We start from the raw sequence: 18,883 nt of genomic DNA on the forward strand, positions 1-18,883 counted from the left end.
GGAATGTAATGTGTACCCTAGGCGACGAATAAAGGATCACTACTGAAAGCTTTAAACATGGAACTGCTGGATAGGACAGAAAGCGTGGAAAAGCGGGCATCGAGCGGCTACCTTCTACCAAAGCTTTGGCACCACCAACGAGCTGGGAGCCGGCTTTTAAGTTTTGGGCAAAATGTGCCAACGTGTGATTGGGTGGCAGTCAATCAACGCAATAATGATGTGCAAGCTGAGGATAAAAGGCCATTTCTTTAATTATAGCATCATCAACGTGCACTGCCCACACAATTCTCGACGGTGTTCAACACGCATCGGAGTCGTCTGCCGCGGCTAAACATTGGGCGGCTACAAGACGGTAGACTAGTGCAAGACTACGCATAGCAGCTGGAAGTGGCACTCCCAACGGAAGAGCAGCCAGGCGCAGCGTCTCTTGAAGATGCCCGGAAAGATATTTGAACCGCCATTGGAAGCACCGCAACCGCTGCACTAGGCACTGTGCCACCCTTTGACACGACTGGTATGACAGCGAATATGAGCAGTTAGTGGATGAGAAGAATGCAGCATAGGCGAGATGCAGCAACTCCACACGAGGGCGAACGAGGCACGATAAAAACGAGCGCGGGACAGACAAAACTCGATTTTCGGATAAAAGCGGCAGCAGGAAGATCGAGACCGTGGAGAGACGGAAAAACTGTACCGCGCTAATAACGCACGAAAGTTTTATGAGTTAAACCGTTCACGTAAGGACCTCGTGCCACAGCCCGATATGTGTAAGGACATAAACCGGAACCTTCTTACGAACGAGCGTGAGGTGATCCGAAGGTTGCGGCAGCACTACAAAGAGCACCTGAATGGCGATGCGGCAGATGGCAGACTTCCGGCTCCGAATCTCCAGGAAATCCAGCAAAACGACAAAGCACCTGGAGTTGACCAACTAATAGGAGATCTGTTTAAACACGGTGGTGAGGCACTGGCTAGAGCGCTGCATTGGGTAGTTACCAAGGTTTTGGAGGATAAGGTTCTACCGCAGGAGTGGATGGAGTAATACGAAGAGCAGGAATTGACTAGAATGGTACGATTTTCTCGAAGTTCGTTCAGCTATTTAGTTTGCCGACGACATTGATATTATGGCACGAGACCTTGGGAAGATGGAGGAAGCCTGCATCAGACTGAAAAGCGAAGCGGATGGGACTAGTCATCAACACGTCGAAGTCGGTGTACATGATAGGAAAAGGCACAAGATAGGAGCCACCGTAAGTCACCCACCACGAGTTTGTATTGATGGTGACGATTCCGAGGTGGTTGAAGAATTCGTGCACTTGGACCACTGGTGACCTCCGATAACAATACCAGCAGAGAAATTCGGAGACGCATACTGGCAGGAAATCATACGTACTTTGGACTCCCTAAAACGCTCCGATCGAATAGAGTTCGCCGCCGTACCTAACTGATTATCTACAAAACTCTTATTAGACCGATAGTTTTCTATAGACTTTCATGCACTGCACAGGCCACCCTGGCCTTAGTCTGATAATAAATATAAATAAAACAGTAAGCTGTGTTCAGAACGTTCTCGTGTTCAAAATGCATCTTTGCTAAGGGTACGAACATTTTGAAGAGAAACTTCGTTGGAACATCGCAAAGTAGCATAATAGCTTTAGTAAAATATGTAAGCTTCTTCTTCTTCATTGGCATTACATCCCCCACTGGGACATTGCCGCCTCGCAGCTTAGTGTTCATTAAGCACTTCCACAGTTATTAACTGCCAGGTTTCTAAGCCAAGTTACCGTTTTTGCATTCGTATATCATGAGGCATCGATTTAATATTGCTTAATAAGCGCAACGGCGCTCTGAAATGCAGAGTAAGCTGAACGACCAGCCCGAATGGTCCTATACGGCGGGTCTCACTATCAACGTCAACAAGACCAAATCGTTGGATGCCAAAACGAACAACCCCTCCAGCTTAACGGTAGCTGAACAATCGGTGAAGCAGGCCGAAAACTTTCAATACATTGGCAGTTAGCTAACTTCGGATGATGGAACCAAGGTTGCACGACTGGCAAGATGGCACGGATCCAGAAGGCTAAGGCTGCTTTTGTGAGCTTACGAAAGATATCCAATCAGATTAGTCAACATTCGAAATTCCGAATATTCAACGTTAAATCTGTGTTTTTACTCTAGTGATACTTGGTGTGTATCAGCAAAGATCACACAGAAAATGCGAGTATTCGTCAATCGATGTCTACTTTTTAGAATTTGGGACTGCCAATCCATCGACGATGCCATCAAAAACTGATATCAACAGAAATTCGAGAGAGTGAATGGCGACGTAGCCTCAACAAAGAAAAAAGAAGTTGAAAGATCAAGGCTTGAGCGAGAAGCCGCCAGGCTGGAGATCTTGTTCATTGGCCCTATGCACCCTTAGGGCACATGAGTAAGTGTAGAAGCGGACGTCGAATCCATCCATTCTACAAAAATGAAGTCCCTTTTCTACCAAATGATATTTTCGGCCAAAGGATCTATTCGGTCAAACAACTTTTGCGGCCAAACGAGCATTTCCGCTAAACGGTTTCAGCCATTTGACTTGTTACGTCAAGCAATTTTTATTTTGCGGGTGAGTAAATCTGTCTATTAAAATAAAAATAAGTTGAGATTTCGGGTTGCCCGATATACAAGATTTTTTCCCTAATCGATTTGTTTTGTCGTCCGTAATGTTTGTGTACACCAAAAGTAACCGAAATTAACGGGGAAAGGTGAAACATTATTAAAATACAATTTTGGGTCAATGGGGTGCCATATCGAAGTTGGTTACACGTTCGCGGGACGGTCATGGGTTCGATTCCCAGCCCCTCAACCAAGTCCTTGTCAATCGCCGGATGAGCAGCCCAAACGGTGGCGTTTTGGGGTGCGCATCTGTTGAGTGTTGACGAAAGCAAAACAATCGCATGGAAATTGCTCTATAGTACGGTGCTGCAAATAGTTAAATATGTGACATTTGCAACATAAACACCCGGGCAAAGCTGGGTATTTTCCGCTAGTTAATTAAAAAAAATCTTCATGTATACAGAACGATCACGCGATCATGAAAGTTTTTGGTTTCTTCTTCATTTTTGACCTAACAAACGTTTTGGACAAGCGTTTAGCTCGAACAAAAGGACCCAACAAACAACGGCAAGCTACAAATTAACATCTAGGATGAATTATTGTTTATTTGTGATCTTCGTAGCTGAATAAAATAGTTGCTGAATAATTTGCTAGGCAGATTTCATTTCATCATTTGATCCAACTAATATTCGATCCAACTGATATAGACCTACGACAGTCTATTTATTTGTTTACTACCTTTATTTGAAGTTGAACTAACGTTTTCGTTTTATCACATTTGAGTACACTGGGGAAGTTAAACAATGTGCTGAAGAACTCAATAACAAAGGCAGCCCAAAAATTATCCATTAAAACAGATGAAATTGTCCTTAAACAATTGAAAAATGCTCCTTAAAAAAACTGATCATTTTTCCTTAAATGATTGAACAAATTTCCTTGAAATATATAAAATGCTCCGTAAACATTTGAAAAGTGTACCGTAGAAACGAAAAAAATATACCGTAAACAATTGAAAATGCTCCTTAGAAAAACAAAGATTTGCTATTTAACTAATGATAATTGCGCAGTATATTGATATAAAAATTATTGTGAAATAGTTGAAAAAGTACCTTGAAATTGGCTGTCATAAAGTAGAAAAGAAGAAGGAGTAAACCAATAAAAAATGCTCCTTAACCTGAGAAAATGCTCCTTAAACTAAAAACAGTGCTCCGTAAAAAAAATGAAATGCTCCATAAACTTATACAAAATGTAATCTTAGCCTACAAACAATTCAAAGCATTGTTAACCCTTTCGTTACCGACAGGGTACCCGGGTACCTTTTTCGTTTTCAAGTAAAATTTTTTTAGGGTTCTGAACATCGCAGGAAATTGAAACTCCGTGACATCTTCAAACTCGGCAAAATTAAGGTTTGGGTGGTACGAAAACGAAAAGCCAGTAAGGGGGGGCTTGGGGAGGGGCTTTTGAATATTTTTACCCCGTGACATACCGACAGGGTACCCGGGTACCCACGTTTTGGTATGACCATAACTTCGTCAGTTTTCAACCGATTTCGACGATTCCGTTTGCTATGGATTAAGAAATTCATCCTCTATCCGTTCCATGTCACATAGGACCGATCCGGATTACCTGGTTACCGGAGTTCCGGATTTGCTAGACCATGTCTCAAAAATGGAGAAGTTGATCTTATAGAATCCAAATGATGATTTCTTGTACCCTGAGCTACCAGTTTCGCAGAAAATCCGAGGATTATGACTTCCCAACGTATTAGGACCACGTGATCATATGGACTTGAAACGGACATCCCGGAATAGGTTCCCGTGGGCCCTATAGTGGCCGCAAATTCATTCCTGGCAATATGGGTATCAACATTCTTGAAATTGTTTCGGGAACATGTTATTCATATAGTTGAAACCATAGAATGGATATGAACCGGAACGGTCATTCTGGAACAGGTTCCCGGAGGGCCCGTAGTGGCCAAAAACTCATTTTGAATAAACCCTAGCAATATGGGTATCAAAATTCTTGGAATTGTTCCGAAAACATGTTTTCCATGTAGTTGAGACCATAGATTGGATATGAGCCGGAACGGTCATTCTGGAACAGTTTCCCGGAGGGGAGGGCCTAAAGTGATCATTAATTCATTTGGTAGAATCCCTGGCAATATGGGTATCAATATTCTTGGAATTGTTCCGGAAACATGTTTTCCATGTAGTTGAGACCATAGGATGGATATCAACCGGAATGGTCATTTTGGAACAGGTTCCCGGAGGGCCTACAGTGACCATAAATTCATTTGGGAGAATCCCTGGCAATATGGGTATCAAAATTCTTGGAATTGTTCCGGAAACACGTTTCCATGTAGTTGAGACCATAGGATGGATATCAACCGGAACGGTCATTCTGGAACAAGTTCCCGGAAGGCCAGCAGGGGCCAAAAACTCATTTAGAATAAACCCTGGCAATATGGGTATCAAAATTCTTGGATTTTTTCCTGAAACATGTTATTCATAAAGTTGAAACCATAGGATGGATATCAACCAGAACAGTCATGCTAGAACAAGTTCCCGAAAGGCCTTTAGTGGCCACAAACTCATTTAGAAGACACCCTGGCATCAAAGTTCTTGAAATATTTTCGGAAACATGTTTTTCCAAGAAGATGGGCCTGATGTTGGGTCATCAGGCTGAATGGCTGTTAGGCCGAATGGTTATTGGGTCGAATGAGAAGTGAGGAGTGAATAGTGAGAAGTGAGCAGTGAGAAATTGAAAGTAAAAAGTGAAAAGTGAAATGAGAGAAATGAGAAGAGAGAAGTGAAAAGTTACACAGTGTTGACCCGATTTTGTCACTCCCCGATTTTATCTACCTCCGACTTTATCACATTTTCGACCCGATTTCATCACGTTCCGCTTTTGTCACGTTTTTGACCCATTTTGCATCCATAATTTTTTTTTGAAAATTTCAGTCGTTCTTTTTATTTTTGTAAATTATTCAGCAAACACCAATGATACTAACAGCGTCTGTGGTTTATTATAAATCATTTCTGAGTACCTGTCAAGAATTTTTAAGTCTTTTTGACAAGAAATAACGGGAAAAGAAGAGAGCAAGTGTTTCTTCTAAATGAGGGTCCCCTCGGAAACCTGTGTGAGAATGACCGATCCGTTGTCAAACCATCCAATGGTCCAATTACTTATCAGATCATGCTTCCGAAACAATTTCATGAATTTTGATACCCATATTGCCAGGGTGTCTTCAGAATGAGTTTGTGGCCACTTTAGGCCCCACGGGAACCTGTTCCAGGATGACCGGTCCGTTGTCAAACCATCCAATGGTCCAATTACTTATCAGATCATGCTTCCGAAACAATTTCATGAATTTTGATACCCATATTGCCAGGGTTTCTTCAGAATGAGTTTGTGGCCACTTTAGGCCCCACGGGAACCTGTTCCAGGATGACCGGTCCGTTGTCAAACCATCCTATGGTCCAATTACTTATCGGATCATGCTTCCGATACAATTTCATGAATTTTGATACCCATATTGCCAGGGTTTCTTCAGAATGAGTTTGTGGCCACTTTAGACCCCACGGGAACCTGTTCCAGGATGACCGGTCCGTTGTCAAACCATTCTATGGTCCAATTACTTATCGGATCATGCTTCCGATACAATTTCATGAATTTTGATACCCATATTGCCAGGGTTTCTTCAGAATGAGTTTGTGGCCACTTTAGGCCCCACGGGAACCTGTTCCAGGATGTCCGGTGCGTTGTCAAACCATCCAATGGTCCAATTACTTATCAGATCATGCTTCCGAAACAATTTCATGAATTTTGATACCCATATTGCCAGGGTTTCTTCAGAATGAGTTTGTGGCCACTTTAGGCCCCACGGGAACCTGTTCCAGGATGACCGGTCCGTTGTTAAACCATCCTATGGTCCAATTACTTATCGGATCATGCTTCCGATACAATTTCATGAATTTTGATACCCATATTGCCAGAGTTTCTTCAGAATGAGTTTGTGGCCACTTTAGACCCCACGGGAACCTGTTCCAGGATGACCGGTCCGTTGTCAAACCATCCTATGGTCCAATTACTTATCGGATCATGCTTCCGATACAATTTCATGAATTTTGATACCCATATTGCCAGGGTTTCTTCAGAATGAGTTTGTGGCCACTTTAGGCCCCACGGGAACCTGTTCCAGGATGTCCGGTGCGTTGTCAAACCATCCAATGGTCCAATTACTTATCAGATCATGCTTCCGAAACAATTTCATGAATTTTGATACCCATATTGCCAGGGTTTCTTCAGAATGAGTTTGTGGCCACTTTAGGCCCCACGAGAACCTGTTCCAGGATGACCGGCCCGTTGTCAAACCATCCAATGGTTCAATTACTTATCAGATCATGCTTCCGAAACAATTTCATGAGTTTTGATACCCATATTGCCAGGGTTTCTTCAGAATGAGTTTGTGGCCACTTTAGGCCCCACGGGAACCTGTTCCAGGATGACCGGTCCGTTGTCAAACTATCCTATGGTCCAATTACTTATCAGATCATGCTTCCGAAACAATTTCATGAATTTTGATACCCATATTGCCAGGGTTTCTTCAGAATGAGTTTGTGGCCACTTTAGGCCCCACGGGAACCTGTTCCAGGATGACCGATCCGTTGTCAAACCATCCAATGGTCCAATTACTTATCAGATCATGCTTCCGAAACAATTTCATGAATTTTGATACCCATATTGCCAGGGTTTCTTCAGAATGAGTTTGTGGCCACTTTAGGCCCCACGAGAACCTGTTCCAGGATGACCGGCCCGTTGTCAAACCATCCAATGGTCCAATTACTTATCAGATCATGCTTCCGAAACAATTTCATGAATTTTGATACCCATATTGCCAGGGTTTCTTCAGAATGAGTTTGTGGCCACTTTAGGCCCCACAGGAACCTGTTCCAGGATGACCGGTCCGTTGTCAAACCATCCTATGGTCCAATTACTTATCGGATCATGCTTCCGATACAATTTCATGAATTTTGATACCCATATTGCCAGGGTTTCTTCAGAATGAGTTTGTGGCCACTTTAGACCCCACGGGAACCTGTTCCAGGATGACCGGTCCGTTGTCAAACCATCCTATGGTCCAATTACTTATCGGATCATGCTTCCGAAACAATTTCATGAATTTTGATACCCATATTGCCAGGGTTTCTTCAGAATGAGTTTGTGGCCACTTTAGGCCCCACGAGAACCTGTTCCAGGATGACCGGCCCGCTGTCAAACCATCCAATGGTTCAATTACTTATCAGATCATGCTTCCGAAACAATTTCATGAGTTTTGATACCCATATTGCCAGGGTTTCTTCAGAATGAGTTTGTGGCCACTTTTGGCCCCACGGGAACCTGTTCCAGGATGACCGGTCCGTTGTCAATCCATCCTATGGTCCAAATACTTATCGGATCATGCTTCCGATACAATTTCATGAATTTTGATACCCATATTGCCAGGGTTTCTTCAGAATGAGTTTGTGGCCACTTTAGACCCCACGGGAACCTGTTCCAGGATGACCGGTCCGTTGTCAAACCATCCTATGGTCCAATTACTTATCGGATCATGCTTCCGAAACAATTTCATGAATTTTGATACCCATATTGCCAGGGTTTCTTCAGAATGAGTTTGTGGCCACTTTAGGCCCCACGAGAACCTGTTCCAGGATGACCGGCCCGCTGTCAAACCATCCAATGGTTCAATTACTTATCAGATCATGCTTCCGAAACAATTTCATGAGTTTTGATACCCATATTGCCAGGGTTTCTTCAGAATGAGTTTGTGGCCACTTTAGGCCCCACGGGAACCTGTTCCAGGATGACCGGTCCGTTGTCAAACCATCCTATGGTCCAATTACTTATCGGATCATGCTTCCGATACAATTTCATGAATTTTGATACCCATATTGCCAGGGTTTCTTCAGAATGAGTTTGTGGCCACTTTAGACCCCACGGGAACCTGTTCCAGGATGACCGGTCCGTTGTCAAACCATCCTATGGTCCAATTACTTATCGGATCATGCTTCCGATACAATTTCATGAGTTTTGATACCCATATTGCCAGAGTTTCTTCAGAATGAGTTTGTGGCCACTTTAGACCCCACGGGAACCTGTTCCAGGATGACCGGTCCGTTGTCAAACCATCCTATGGTCCAATTACTTATCGGATCATGCTTCCGATACAATTTCATGAATTTTGATACCCATATTGCCAGGGTTTCTTCAGAATGAGTTTGTGGCCACTTTAGGCCCCACGGGAACCTGTTCCAGGATGTCCGGTGCGTTGTCAAACCATCCAATGGTCCAATTACTTATCAGATCATGCTTCCGAAACAATTTCATGAATTTTGATACCCATATTGCCAGGGTTTCTTCAGAATAAGTTTATGGCCACTTTAGGCCCGACGGGAACCTGTTTCCGGAATAACCGTTCCGGGATTAATTCATAAAATGGTCCTGTAACAGAGTTAAGTTATATTCTTTAAATTTCCAACGAAGTTGATTAGTCATCACGCAAGAAATCTTCATTTGGTTGAATATATATCTTCAATTCACACATATTTTGGGACTTGGCCCAGTTAATCCGGAATTCCGGTCACCAGGTAATCCGAATCGGTTCTCTGTAACATGTACCGAATAGCGGGTAAGCTCCTGCATCCGTAGCACCAAAATCGTCGAAATCGGTGAAAAACTGACTATGTTATGATCATTTTAAGTCCGTGGGTACCCGGGTACCCTGTCTGTAACGTAAGGGTGTTTTTTTGTCGGTAACAAAAGGGTTAAAGAAATTGTACCTTTCCGTGATCTTTGTTTTTCTAAGGAGCATTTTCAATTGTTTACGGTACATTTTTTTCGTTTCTACGGTACACTTTTCAAATGTTTACGGAGCATTTTATATATTTCAAGGTAATTTGTTCAATAAATTAAGGAAAAATGATCAGTATTTTTAAGGAGCATTTTTCAATTGTTTAAGGATAATCATGATTGTTTCATGATGCATTTACCATTTTCCCAATAACAAATTTTCAAAACGACTTATCTGCTTTTGTAAATAAAGATTCAAACGTCGGTTTGACGAATCTGATGGCCTTCCCACACAAACCAACACCGCCTACAGAGGTAGCCGAAGCCTTCACCTACACTCAGCGAACTGGACTATCGAAATTCATAACAGGCGCCTTATGAATCTTCGACTGATTATTCCACCAAAAGTGCTTCTTATACGCAGTTACTTTCCCAAGTATTCAAGCGTCGATGGGCGTGTGGTCTACATACTAGCCTCCCAACCCCGACGTCCATGGTTCGAACCCAGTCTGCCGCACTTTACTTTTTTCTAAATGAAAATCATCATTCATAAGGCAACATATTGACATTCATACCGATTCCTTGTGGCAAATTTTCATAAGTCGTTTGATTGAAAATCATACGTCTATTTTCCTCAGTACACGTATACGTCTTGATGGTGTTGGTTTGCGTGGGGGTGCTATCATATTCGCCAAATTGACGTTTAAATCTTTGTTCACAAAAGCAGACAAGTCGTTTTGAAAATTTGGTATTGAACTAATGATTTACAAAGTTCTCTGTTCGACTATGATGTAATACTCTAAAAGGGTGGTCGAATTAAGTTTGGACAGTAAATTAATAAAAGCAATCGATAGTAAACACAGAATTTTCATTCAATTATTAATCTTTACTAATATCAGCTAATTGTCAACAGTTCTGTTATATCTTCTATTAGGCGTTATGGTTTCATGATAGTAAGGAAAGATAGTTCAAAATGTAACGGTAAATGCTTCAAATCAAGATACGATTTTCAAACGATTCTTAATAGCTGGCGAGTTTTATCACTTGATAATTTAAAAGTAAGCTCATTTGGTAAATTTGAGCTCATTTGGATTAAAACTGATTTAGCACAAGCCGTTTCAAGTTTGCATGCAAATTAGTATGGGGAAATTTATTTTTGCATTATACTGTTAATGACGCTTCCTCATTATGCGCAGGTTAAAAGAAAACCTACATAGCTAAAAGAGATACTCAACAGCTTTCACCCAACGAAAACCGCATGTTGATTAACCGCCCCAATAATTAGTAATTGATTTTAAGACAGGTTGCGAATCTTTAGTCATGATCGTTAAACTTCTTTGAGGGCATCACTGAAATGTGCAGTGCAACATAGTAGCCTGAATTTGTGTGTGCTATCTTTCGGGCCACGAGCAGCAATGTTGCCTGTTGATGAGCCATGCAATTAGCTCCAGAAAACATCGGTATAGAAAAAAATCGATTACTAATTATTGGAACGATTAATTGAGATGCGGTTTTCACTGAGTGAAAGCTGTTGAGTATTCCTTTAAGCTATATAGGTTTTCTTTTAACCTGCGCTTGATGGGGAAGCGTCATTATCAGTATAATGAAAAAATAAATTTCCCCACACTAATTTGCATGCAAACTTGAAACGGTTTGTGCTTCAGTTTTAATCCAAATGAGCTCAAATTTTCAGAGGACACTCAGAACATGGTAAAGAATCAAATGAGCGCTGTGGAGCAAAATCAATTTTTTGAACCACCCTATTGATCATCCTTGATTTTTTTTTAATTTGATTTTTCCCATCCCTGATTGTTGGATTCGTTGTCAAGAACACTTAAAATTATCTGTAAAGCTGTCGCATCATTTTTGTGAAGCAAAAAAAATCATACAGTTGTTTTTAAATAATGCGGAAACGAACACAAACAAATGCAGTTGGATGTGTAAATGTATATGTAAATAAATTTGAGTATAATTAATTACTTGCTGCATATGTGGTATTTATGGTTGAATAAATTTAAACGAAATCAAACGTCAATCATACCGCAACTGGTTATGCAGAGATTCCGAACAAGGCCGAATATAAATTCGTTTAATGTTCGTAAATTCCATGAATAACATTGCGGACGAATTTAAATTTATCGTTTAACATTATTTTTTACATGTTTTTTTTTCATTTTGGGATGGTTTTGACTGGCTGAGCAATGAAATAAACATCTTGTACAGCTATTAACCGTAGTTTGATGGATTGACTTGTTGAATAAGAGTCTAATTGTGATTAATATTCAGCACTTAGATTATTTATGTTATGCATTGAATGAGCCATAACTAAAAATCAAGGATGGCGCGGATGACAACGTAACTGGCGGATGATCAAAGGTCAGCAGCTCGATACTCGAGTTAGGAAAATTTGAGAATGATCATCATCATCATCATATGGAAAAATTATTAAAGGTTTAACGAATCAGATAAACAATAATTCAACATAGCGCTGATTTAAATCATCACACTGATGTTAGTTAAACTTAATGTGACCAGTGAGCGTCCTGCAAAACGCGGGATGCCTATCTGGATTACATCACTGACTTGTAAATGAACACGACGGAAGTACATTCCCAATAGATTTTGGGCTGAAAAAAATATAAAAATGTTTGGAGGGCTGCATAAATTCATACAACTTTAAAAAACGAAGTTGAAAAATGCAGCGTCGACCAAGCATCTGAAAGATATCGGCGTTATCCTAGACTACGAGCTTACCTTCATAATACACTACAATGATATCATCGCCAGAGTCAATCGACAATTGGGTTTCAAGTTCAAAATTGCTGACGATTTCTGTGATCCATTGGGTCGTATGAACAAAAGGTAGCAAAACTCAATGCTTGTAGTATCAACTCAAAAATAAACTCCACAGAGAAAACTACATGTTTGATATGAATAATTTTTTTTTCGAACTTATGGCATATGCTACATTCGAAATTAGCCTTTACTACAGTTTACTACCATTTACTATTGCAGAAACGTCAAAACAAAATAGACCCCATGATGACGATGATGATTTCATCATTTTTTGCAGCTAATCAACAAAAGACATGTCTATTGTCGTTAAATTGGACTATTTTCAAGAACAAAGCCGATTCACTTCGGTTCTGATGAATAATCTGCATTTGAAACATGAGTAGCAACGTCTTGAGCAGACTACAAGAAATCAGTAGTAAACTTTGTTTTATTCATGTTAGAAATGTGCAGTGTAGTTAAGTCTATTTTATTCATACGAACATGTTCCACAAGTGACGTTTACTACTCAAATTGTATTAAAAACTCGAACTTATTACTTTTTATTCATACGACCCATTATGTCTCAGAGCTCTCTACTGTTCGTTGGTTCGGTCATTCCATATTCCATACCAGTAGGATCGGCCATTCAAAACAATCAATGACATATGCACTTCGGTTCTTCGGATATCGCATTCTGCAAATAGAACCACTTGAGGTGAGGCGGAAAATCTCTCAGGTCGCATTTGCAGAAAATCTACTTACGGGAGATATCGACTGTCTACTCTGCTAACTCAGCTAAATCTGTACGCTTCCGAGAAGCTGCTCCGACGACGCGATATTTTTTTTATTGAAGCTATGATGCAAAGACTATGCTCTGCATGAGACGGATGTGCAATTAACCGCCTACTAAACAAATCTTCAACGTATTTGATTTTTGTTTCGTGGGACGTGTTTCATCAACGGACCTAAGTTTGGTTTATTCATGGAGACATAAATTGTCATTTCTTCTAAACTATTTTGATATTTTTTTGTGCATAATGTGAATTGAAATTTATATCAATTCAATTTTCACAAAATGAGCTGCATTTTACATTATTGCCCGAATTTTGATTTGATTTTTAGTGAGGTTAACTAATTGACGCAAAAGGTCTTAATCGACTAAAACCAAACCGTGTAAAAAAATCAGGGTTTGCTGGTACCTGCTCCAACTATTTGTCGTATTTGTCATCTTGAATGTTCCTTAGCTAATTACGGTTAAGCCATTTGATGTTAACGAGTGCATTAAATCAAATTCCATTCCAAATATACCCAGAAAAGGAAAAAATCAAGTCCATTTCACTCTCACTCCACGACTATTCCTTCCGTTCGTCGCTACAGCCGCGCGCCCGTGACGATGACAACAATTTGTTTCGTTCTCAACAATGACCTAAAGTACAACATTTCAACTTTCCCTAAGTTCTGTTTTTGTTTCTCGCGAATAGAAAAAAAAAATCTAGACGATCTCAATTAGTCGCTCGAAAAATCTCTACATCAAGTTTAAAACGTTAATAAAATTTTAAACAGTTCAGTCCTCTCAATAAACAACGGAAACTAGACTCCTTTACATTTTTTTTCTTTCTATCTTTCGGGATGCCTTTTCGCACGTTTTGCGCCAGACGCGTGGAACCACTTCAGAGGAATTAAAAAATACTTTTATAAACTTTCTCTCCTGTCTTCCACGTGGTCTGAATTTCCCGCCCTAGTTTTTTCCCCGCTTTTTATGTGTCCGTAATATAGACGATGCCGGCACATCTCTCCCCACTGGGGAATTAAATCTTTGCTCCGGCCAACGGTACCGTGGATTCGGAAACGAAAGAGGCACCACCTCCCTGCTTGGATGCGTTCGGTCCATGATAACGGCGACGGAACTGCCGCCGGGATGAGTCTTGCGTTGATTATAACACTGGTTTGGCAATGTACGGTTTCGCAGTCGTCGTTGCAATCTCCGACATCTTGATATCGATCGGCACTCGGGTGTCGTAGAGGGTGGGCGCCTGCAGGATGATGCCGGCCGTCCCGAACACTACCGCGATGGTGAAGATCCACAGAAATAGCCGATCTAGCACCATGGCCACGAACTTCCAGTCTTCCTTTACCTGGGGAGATGCGAAAAAAAAGAAAATAATAAATTAGGGTAACAATAAATTAACATTGCATCGTATTTAGTATTTTTTTTTCATAGGTCTACAAGTCTACAAGTAAGTTATGTGCACTTGCTTACAAGTCGTATTATGTTGCTTGTGAGTCGTACCGCACTGCTTGTATGAAAGCCTTTCAAATTGAAACCATCCAACATTCTTCCAAGAATATCTAAGAATATCTTCTTAAGTACCGCTAGAAATGCCTCCTGTAGATCCGCTAAAGCTCGCCCAGAAGCTTCTTCTGTAGTTCTTCCTATAATTCCTTTTATAGATTTTTTTCAGCAATTCTTCCAAAAAATATCCTGGAATTCCCCCTGAGGACCCCACCGCGATTCCTTCTGGAGTTCTTCTACAATTGTCTGATGGAATTCCTCCAAGAATTTCTTCACGTAGAGATTTTTGAAAGTTTCTTCGGAAAATTTTCCTAGAACTCCTATAGTGATTCCTTTCTTGGAGACCTTATAAGAATGTCTCCTGAAGCTCTCCTGGGAATCCATCCTAAAGTTCCACGAACAAATCCTTTTTGATTACCTTCTGATGTTGTTCCATGATTTTTTTTCTGTAGTTGCTTTAGTTGCTAAACGAATTCATACATATTTGTTACTAAATTATTTTTATTTATTTTCTATACAAACATTCGGATTTTTTGGGTAAATTTTCGTAACTCTCGCGGAGGAATATTCTTCGGATTTTTTCCATGAATATACACGCGAGATGCTCTGAAATTCCCAGGGCGATGATTTTGAAATTCTCATTGAATCTTTTGGTTTTTCGAATTTTCACGGGAAATTCCATTTTTAACGTTCGCTGTTGAATGATTTTTTTTCTCACATATGTCACTCCTAAAATTTTAACCGATGTGATCAGCGACGAGAGCTATTCCAAGAAGTTCTGGAAGAACTCCTGGAGTAACACCAAGATAAATTGAATGATAAATAAATGAAGTTATGAAGAAACTCCAAGAGAAGTTCAAGGAGAAATTTCTGAAGAAGCTCCAAGCAAAAAAATCCCGAAAGAACTTCAGAAGGAGTTCTTGCAAGAGCTCATGAAAATCCAATGGAGCAATATTTGGAAGAACTACGGGAGTAATTTTTGGAGCAGATCCAAGAAGGATTTGTGGATGAACTCCTGTAAGATCAAAAAGATTCAATGATGAATCAGATCAGATGAATTCTCCACGGAATGAATTCCTGTGGGAATTCAAAATAAATACCAGTGGGAATTCGAAACGAATTCCTGGGGGAATTCAAAATGAATTCCTGGTGGAATTCACACTGAATTTCTGCTGTATTTCAAACTAAATTCCTGAGGGAATTCAAATTGAATTCCTGGGGAAATTCAAAATGAATTCCTGGGGGAATTCAAATTGAAATCGTAGGGGAATTCAAAACGAATTCCTGTGGTAATTCAAAATGAATTCCTGTGGGAATTCAAAATGAATTCCTGGTGGAATTCAAAGTGAAATCCTGGGGGAATTCAAATTGAATTACTGGAGGAATTCAAATTGAATTGCTGGTGGAATTCATTTTGAATTCCTGGGAATTCAAAATGAATTCGTAGGGGAATTCAAAATGAATTCCTGGGGTAATTCAAAATGAAATCCTGGGAGAATTCAAAATGAAATCCTGGGGGAATTCAAAATGCATACCTGGAGGAATTCAAAATGGATTCCTGGAGGAATTCAAAATTAATTCCTGGAGGAATTCAAAATGAATTCCTGAGGTAATTCAAAATGAACTCCTGGGGGAATTGAAAATGAATTCCTGGGAAATTGAAAATGAATTCCTGGGAGAATTCAAAATTAATTCCTAGAGGAAATCAAAATAAATTCCTAGAGGAATTCAAAATGAATTCCTAGGAGAATACAAAATGAATTCTTAGGGGAATTCAAAATGAATTCCTAGGGGAATTCAAAATGAATTCCTAGGGGAATTCAAAATGAATTCCCAGGGGAATTCAAAATGAATTCCGAAGGGAATTTAAAATGAATTCCTAGGGGAATTCAAAATGAATTCCTAGGGGAATTCAAAATGAATTCCTAGGGGAATTCAAAATGAATTCCTAGGGGAATTCAAAATGAATTCCTAGGGGAATTCAAAATGAATTCCTAGGGGAATTCAAAATGAATTCCTAGGGGAATTCAAAATGAATTCCTATGGAATTCAAAATGAATTCTGGGGAATTCAAATGAATTCCTGAAATTCAAATGAATTCTGGGAAATTCAAAATGAATTCTGGGGAATTCAAAATGAATTCCTGGGAATTCAAATGAATTCTGGAATTCAAAATGAATTCTGGGGAATTCAAAATGAATTCCTGGGAATTCAAAATGAATTCCTGGGGAATTCAAAATGAATTCCTGGAATTCAAAATGAATTCTGAAATTCAAAATGAATTCTGGAAATTCAAAAATGAATTCTGGGGAAATCAAAATGAATTCCTAAGAGAATTCAAATTGAATTCCTAGGGGAATTCAAAATGAATTCCTAGGGGAATTCAAAATGAACTCCTAGGGGAATTCAAAATGAATTTCTGAAATTCAAAATTAATTCTAGGGAATTCAAAATGAATTCTAGGGAAAATCAAAAGGAATTCTAGAAATTCAAATGAATTCTAGGAATTCAAAATGAATTCAGGGAATTCAAAACAATTCTAGAAATTCAAAATGAATTACTGAAATTCAAATTGAATTACTAGGGGAATTCAAAATTAATTCCTGGGAGAATTCAAATTGAATTCGTAGAGGAATTCAAAATGAATTCCTAGGGGAATTCAAAATGAAATCCTGGGGAGTTCAAAATGAAATACTGGGGGAATTCAAAACGAATTCCTAGAAATTCAAATGAATTCTAGAAATTCAAAATGAATCTCTAGGGAATTCAAAATGAATTCTAGAAATTCAAATGAATTCTAAGGAATTCAAATGAATCCTAGAAATTCAAAATGAATTCCTAGGGGAATTCAAAATGAATTCCTAGGGGAATTCAAAATGAATTCCTAGGGGAATTCAAAATGAATTCCTAGGGGAATTCAAAATGAATTCCTAAGGGAATTCAAAATGAATTCCTAAGGGAATTCAAAATGAATTCCTAAGGGAATTCAAAATGAATTCCTAAGGGAATTCAAAATGAATTCCTAAGGGAATTCAAAATGAATTCCTAAGGGAATTCAAAATGAATTCCTAAGGGAATTCAAAATGAATTCCTAAGGGAATTCAAAATGAATTCCTAAGGGAATTCAAAATGAATTCCTAAGGGAATTCAAAATGAATTCCTAAGGGAATATTGTCCATTTAATTCCACCAGTTAATTTTCGTTATCTTTGCAGATACGTATTTCGACCACAACTGTGTGGTCGAAATACGTATCTGCAAAGATAACGAAAATTAACTGGTGGAATTAAATGGACAGTACTTAATTCGTCTTAGACGGTTTAATACATTCCACTAAACGAGCTTAATATATTTTTCTCCTAAGGGAATTCAAAATGAATTCCTAAGGAAATTCAAAATGAATTCCTAAGCGAATTCAAAATGAATTCCTGGGGGGAATCAAAATTAATTCCTGGGGGGAATAAAAATGAATTCCTGGGGGGAATCAAAATGAATTCCTGGGGGAATTCAAAATGAATTCCTGGGGAAAATCAAAAGGAATTCCTAGAGGAAAGGCTGTTTGCTACTTCAATGTTTGTGTTCATGCATTGGCCGTTAAAGTTGATTTCTCTGATAGCTGATGATTGGTATTTTCCACATCTCTTTGGCCGGAGTATGAACGTTGAATTTGCTGACGAGTTCTTTCCAAGAGCTAGTTTTTGCTTCTGTGATGATTTTTTGTGCTCTGTCATTGGCGTCTTGATATTCGTATATTAGTTGCGGGCTTGGAGGTTTGTTCTTGTTATTTTAAGTTTACGTAGAGCTTTTCTTCTAGTTTTTACAGCTGTGGCTACTTCTTTTGCTCCAATTATGGCACGTTTTCCAGCAGTTGTTGGTTTAGTTTTTGGAATTGATTGTTCTGCTGCTATTATTATTTGTTTAGTTATTTCTTCTACTTGATCGATGACATCATTTTTCGTCTCAATGTTAATGTTATTTTGGAATTTTTCCCAATCCGCATCTTCTATTTTCCATCTTGGAATACGATCACTCTCTGGCGATTTTGACGGTGTCGATATAATTAGTGGAATATGATACTTCCGTAGGTTCGGTAACGGTAAGTTCCAATATTCCCGCTAGTTGATTAGAGCAGAGGCAAATGTCGATGCAAGATCCGATTCCTGTGCCGCTGTTTATGTAGGTTTTCTCACCGTTGTTCAGAACTAGCAGGTTCTTTTCGTTTATTATTAATTCTATTGTTGTACCTCTAGTGCTGATATTTTCCGATCCCCATAAGGGATGATGGGCATTTATGTCACCTACCAGGATGAAAGGTTCAGGAATTTGTTCTATTTAAGCCATAATATCCTCTTTTGTGATCTGTTCC

General features: G+C 39.5%; 1 protein-coding gene across 1 annotated transcript in view; it reads right to left on the reverse strand.

Moving 5' to 3' along the window:
* Window positions 1–14,159: 14,159 nt before the first annotated feature.
* Window positions 14,160–18,883, reverse strand: part of LOC134206729 (uncharacterized) — a 54,454-nt gene continuing 49,730 nt past the window's right edge. The window contains exon 8 of the mRNA XM_062682453.1: window positions 14,160–14,360. Within this exon, the coding sequence (XP_062538437.1) occupies window positions 14,160–14,360 (201 nt within the window). The remainder of the gene's footprint in view (window positions 14,361–18,883) is intronic.

This window comes from Armigeres subalbatus, chromosome 1 (assembly GCF_024139115.2).
Source record: "Armigeres subalbatus isolate Guangzhou_Male chromosome 1, GZ_Asu_2, whole genome shotgun sequence".
In the NCBI taxonomy this organism is placed as follows: Eukaryota; Metazoa; Arthropoda; class Insecta; order Diptera; family Culicidae; genus Armigeres; species Armigeres subalbatus.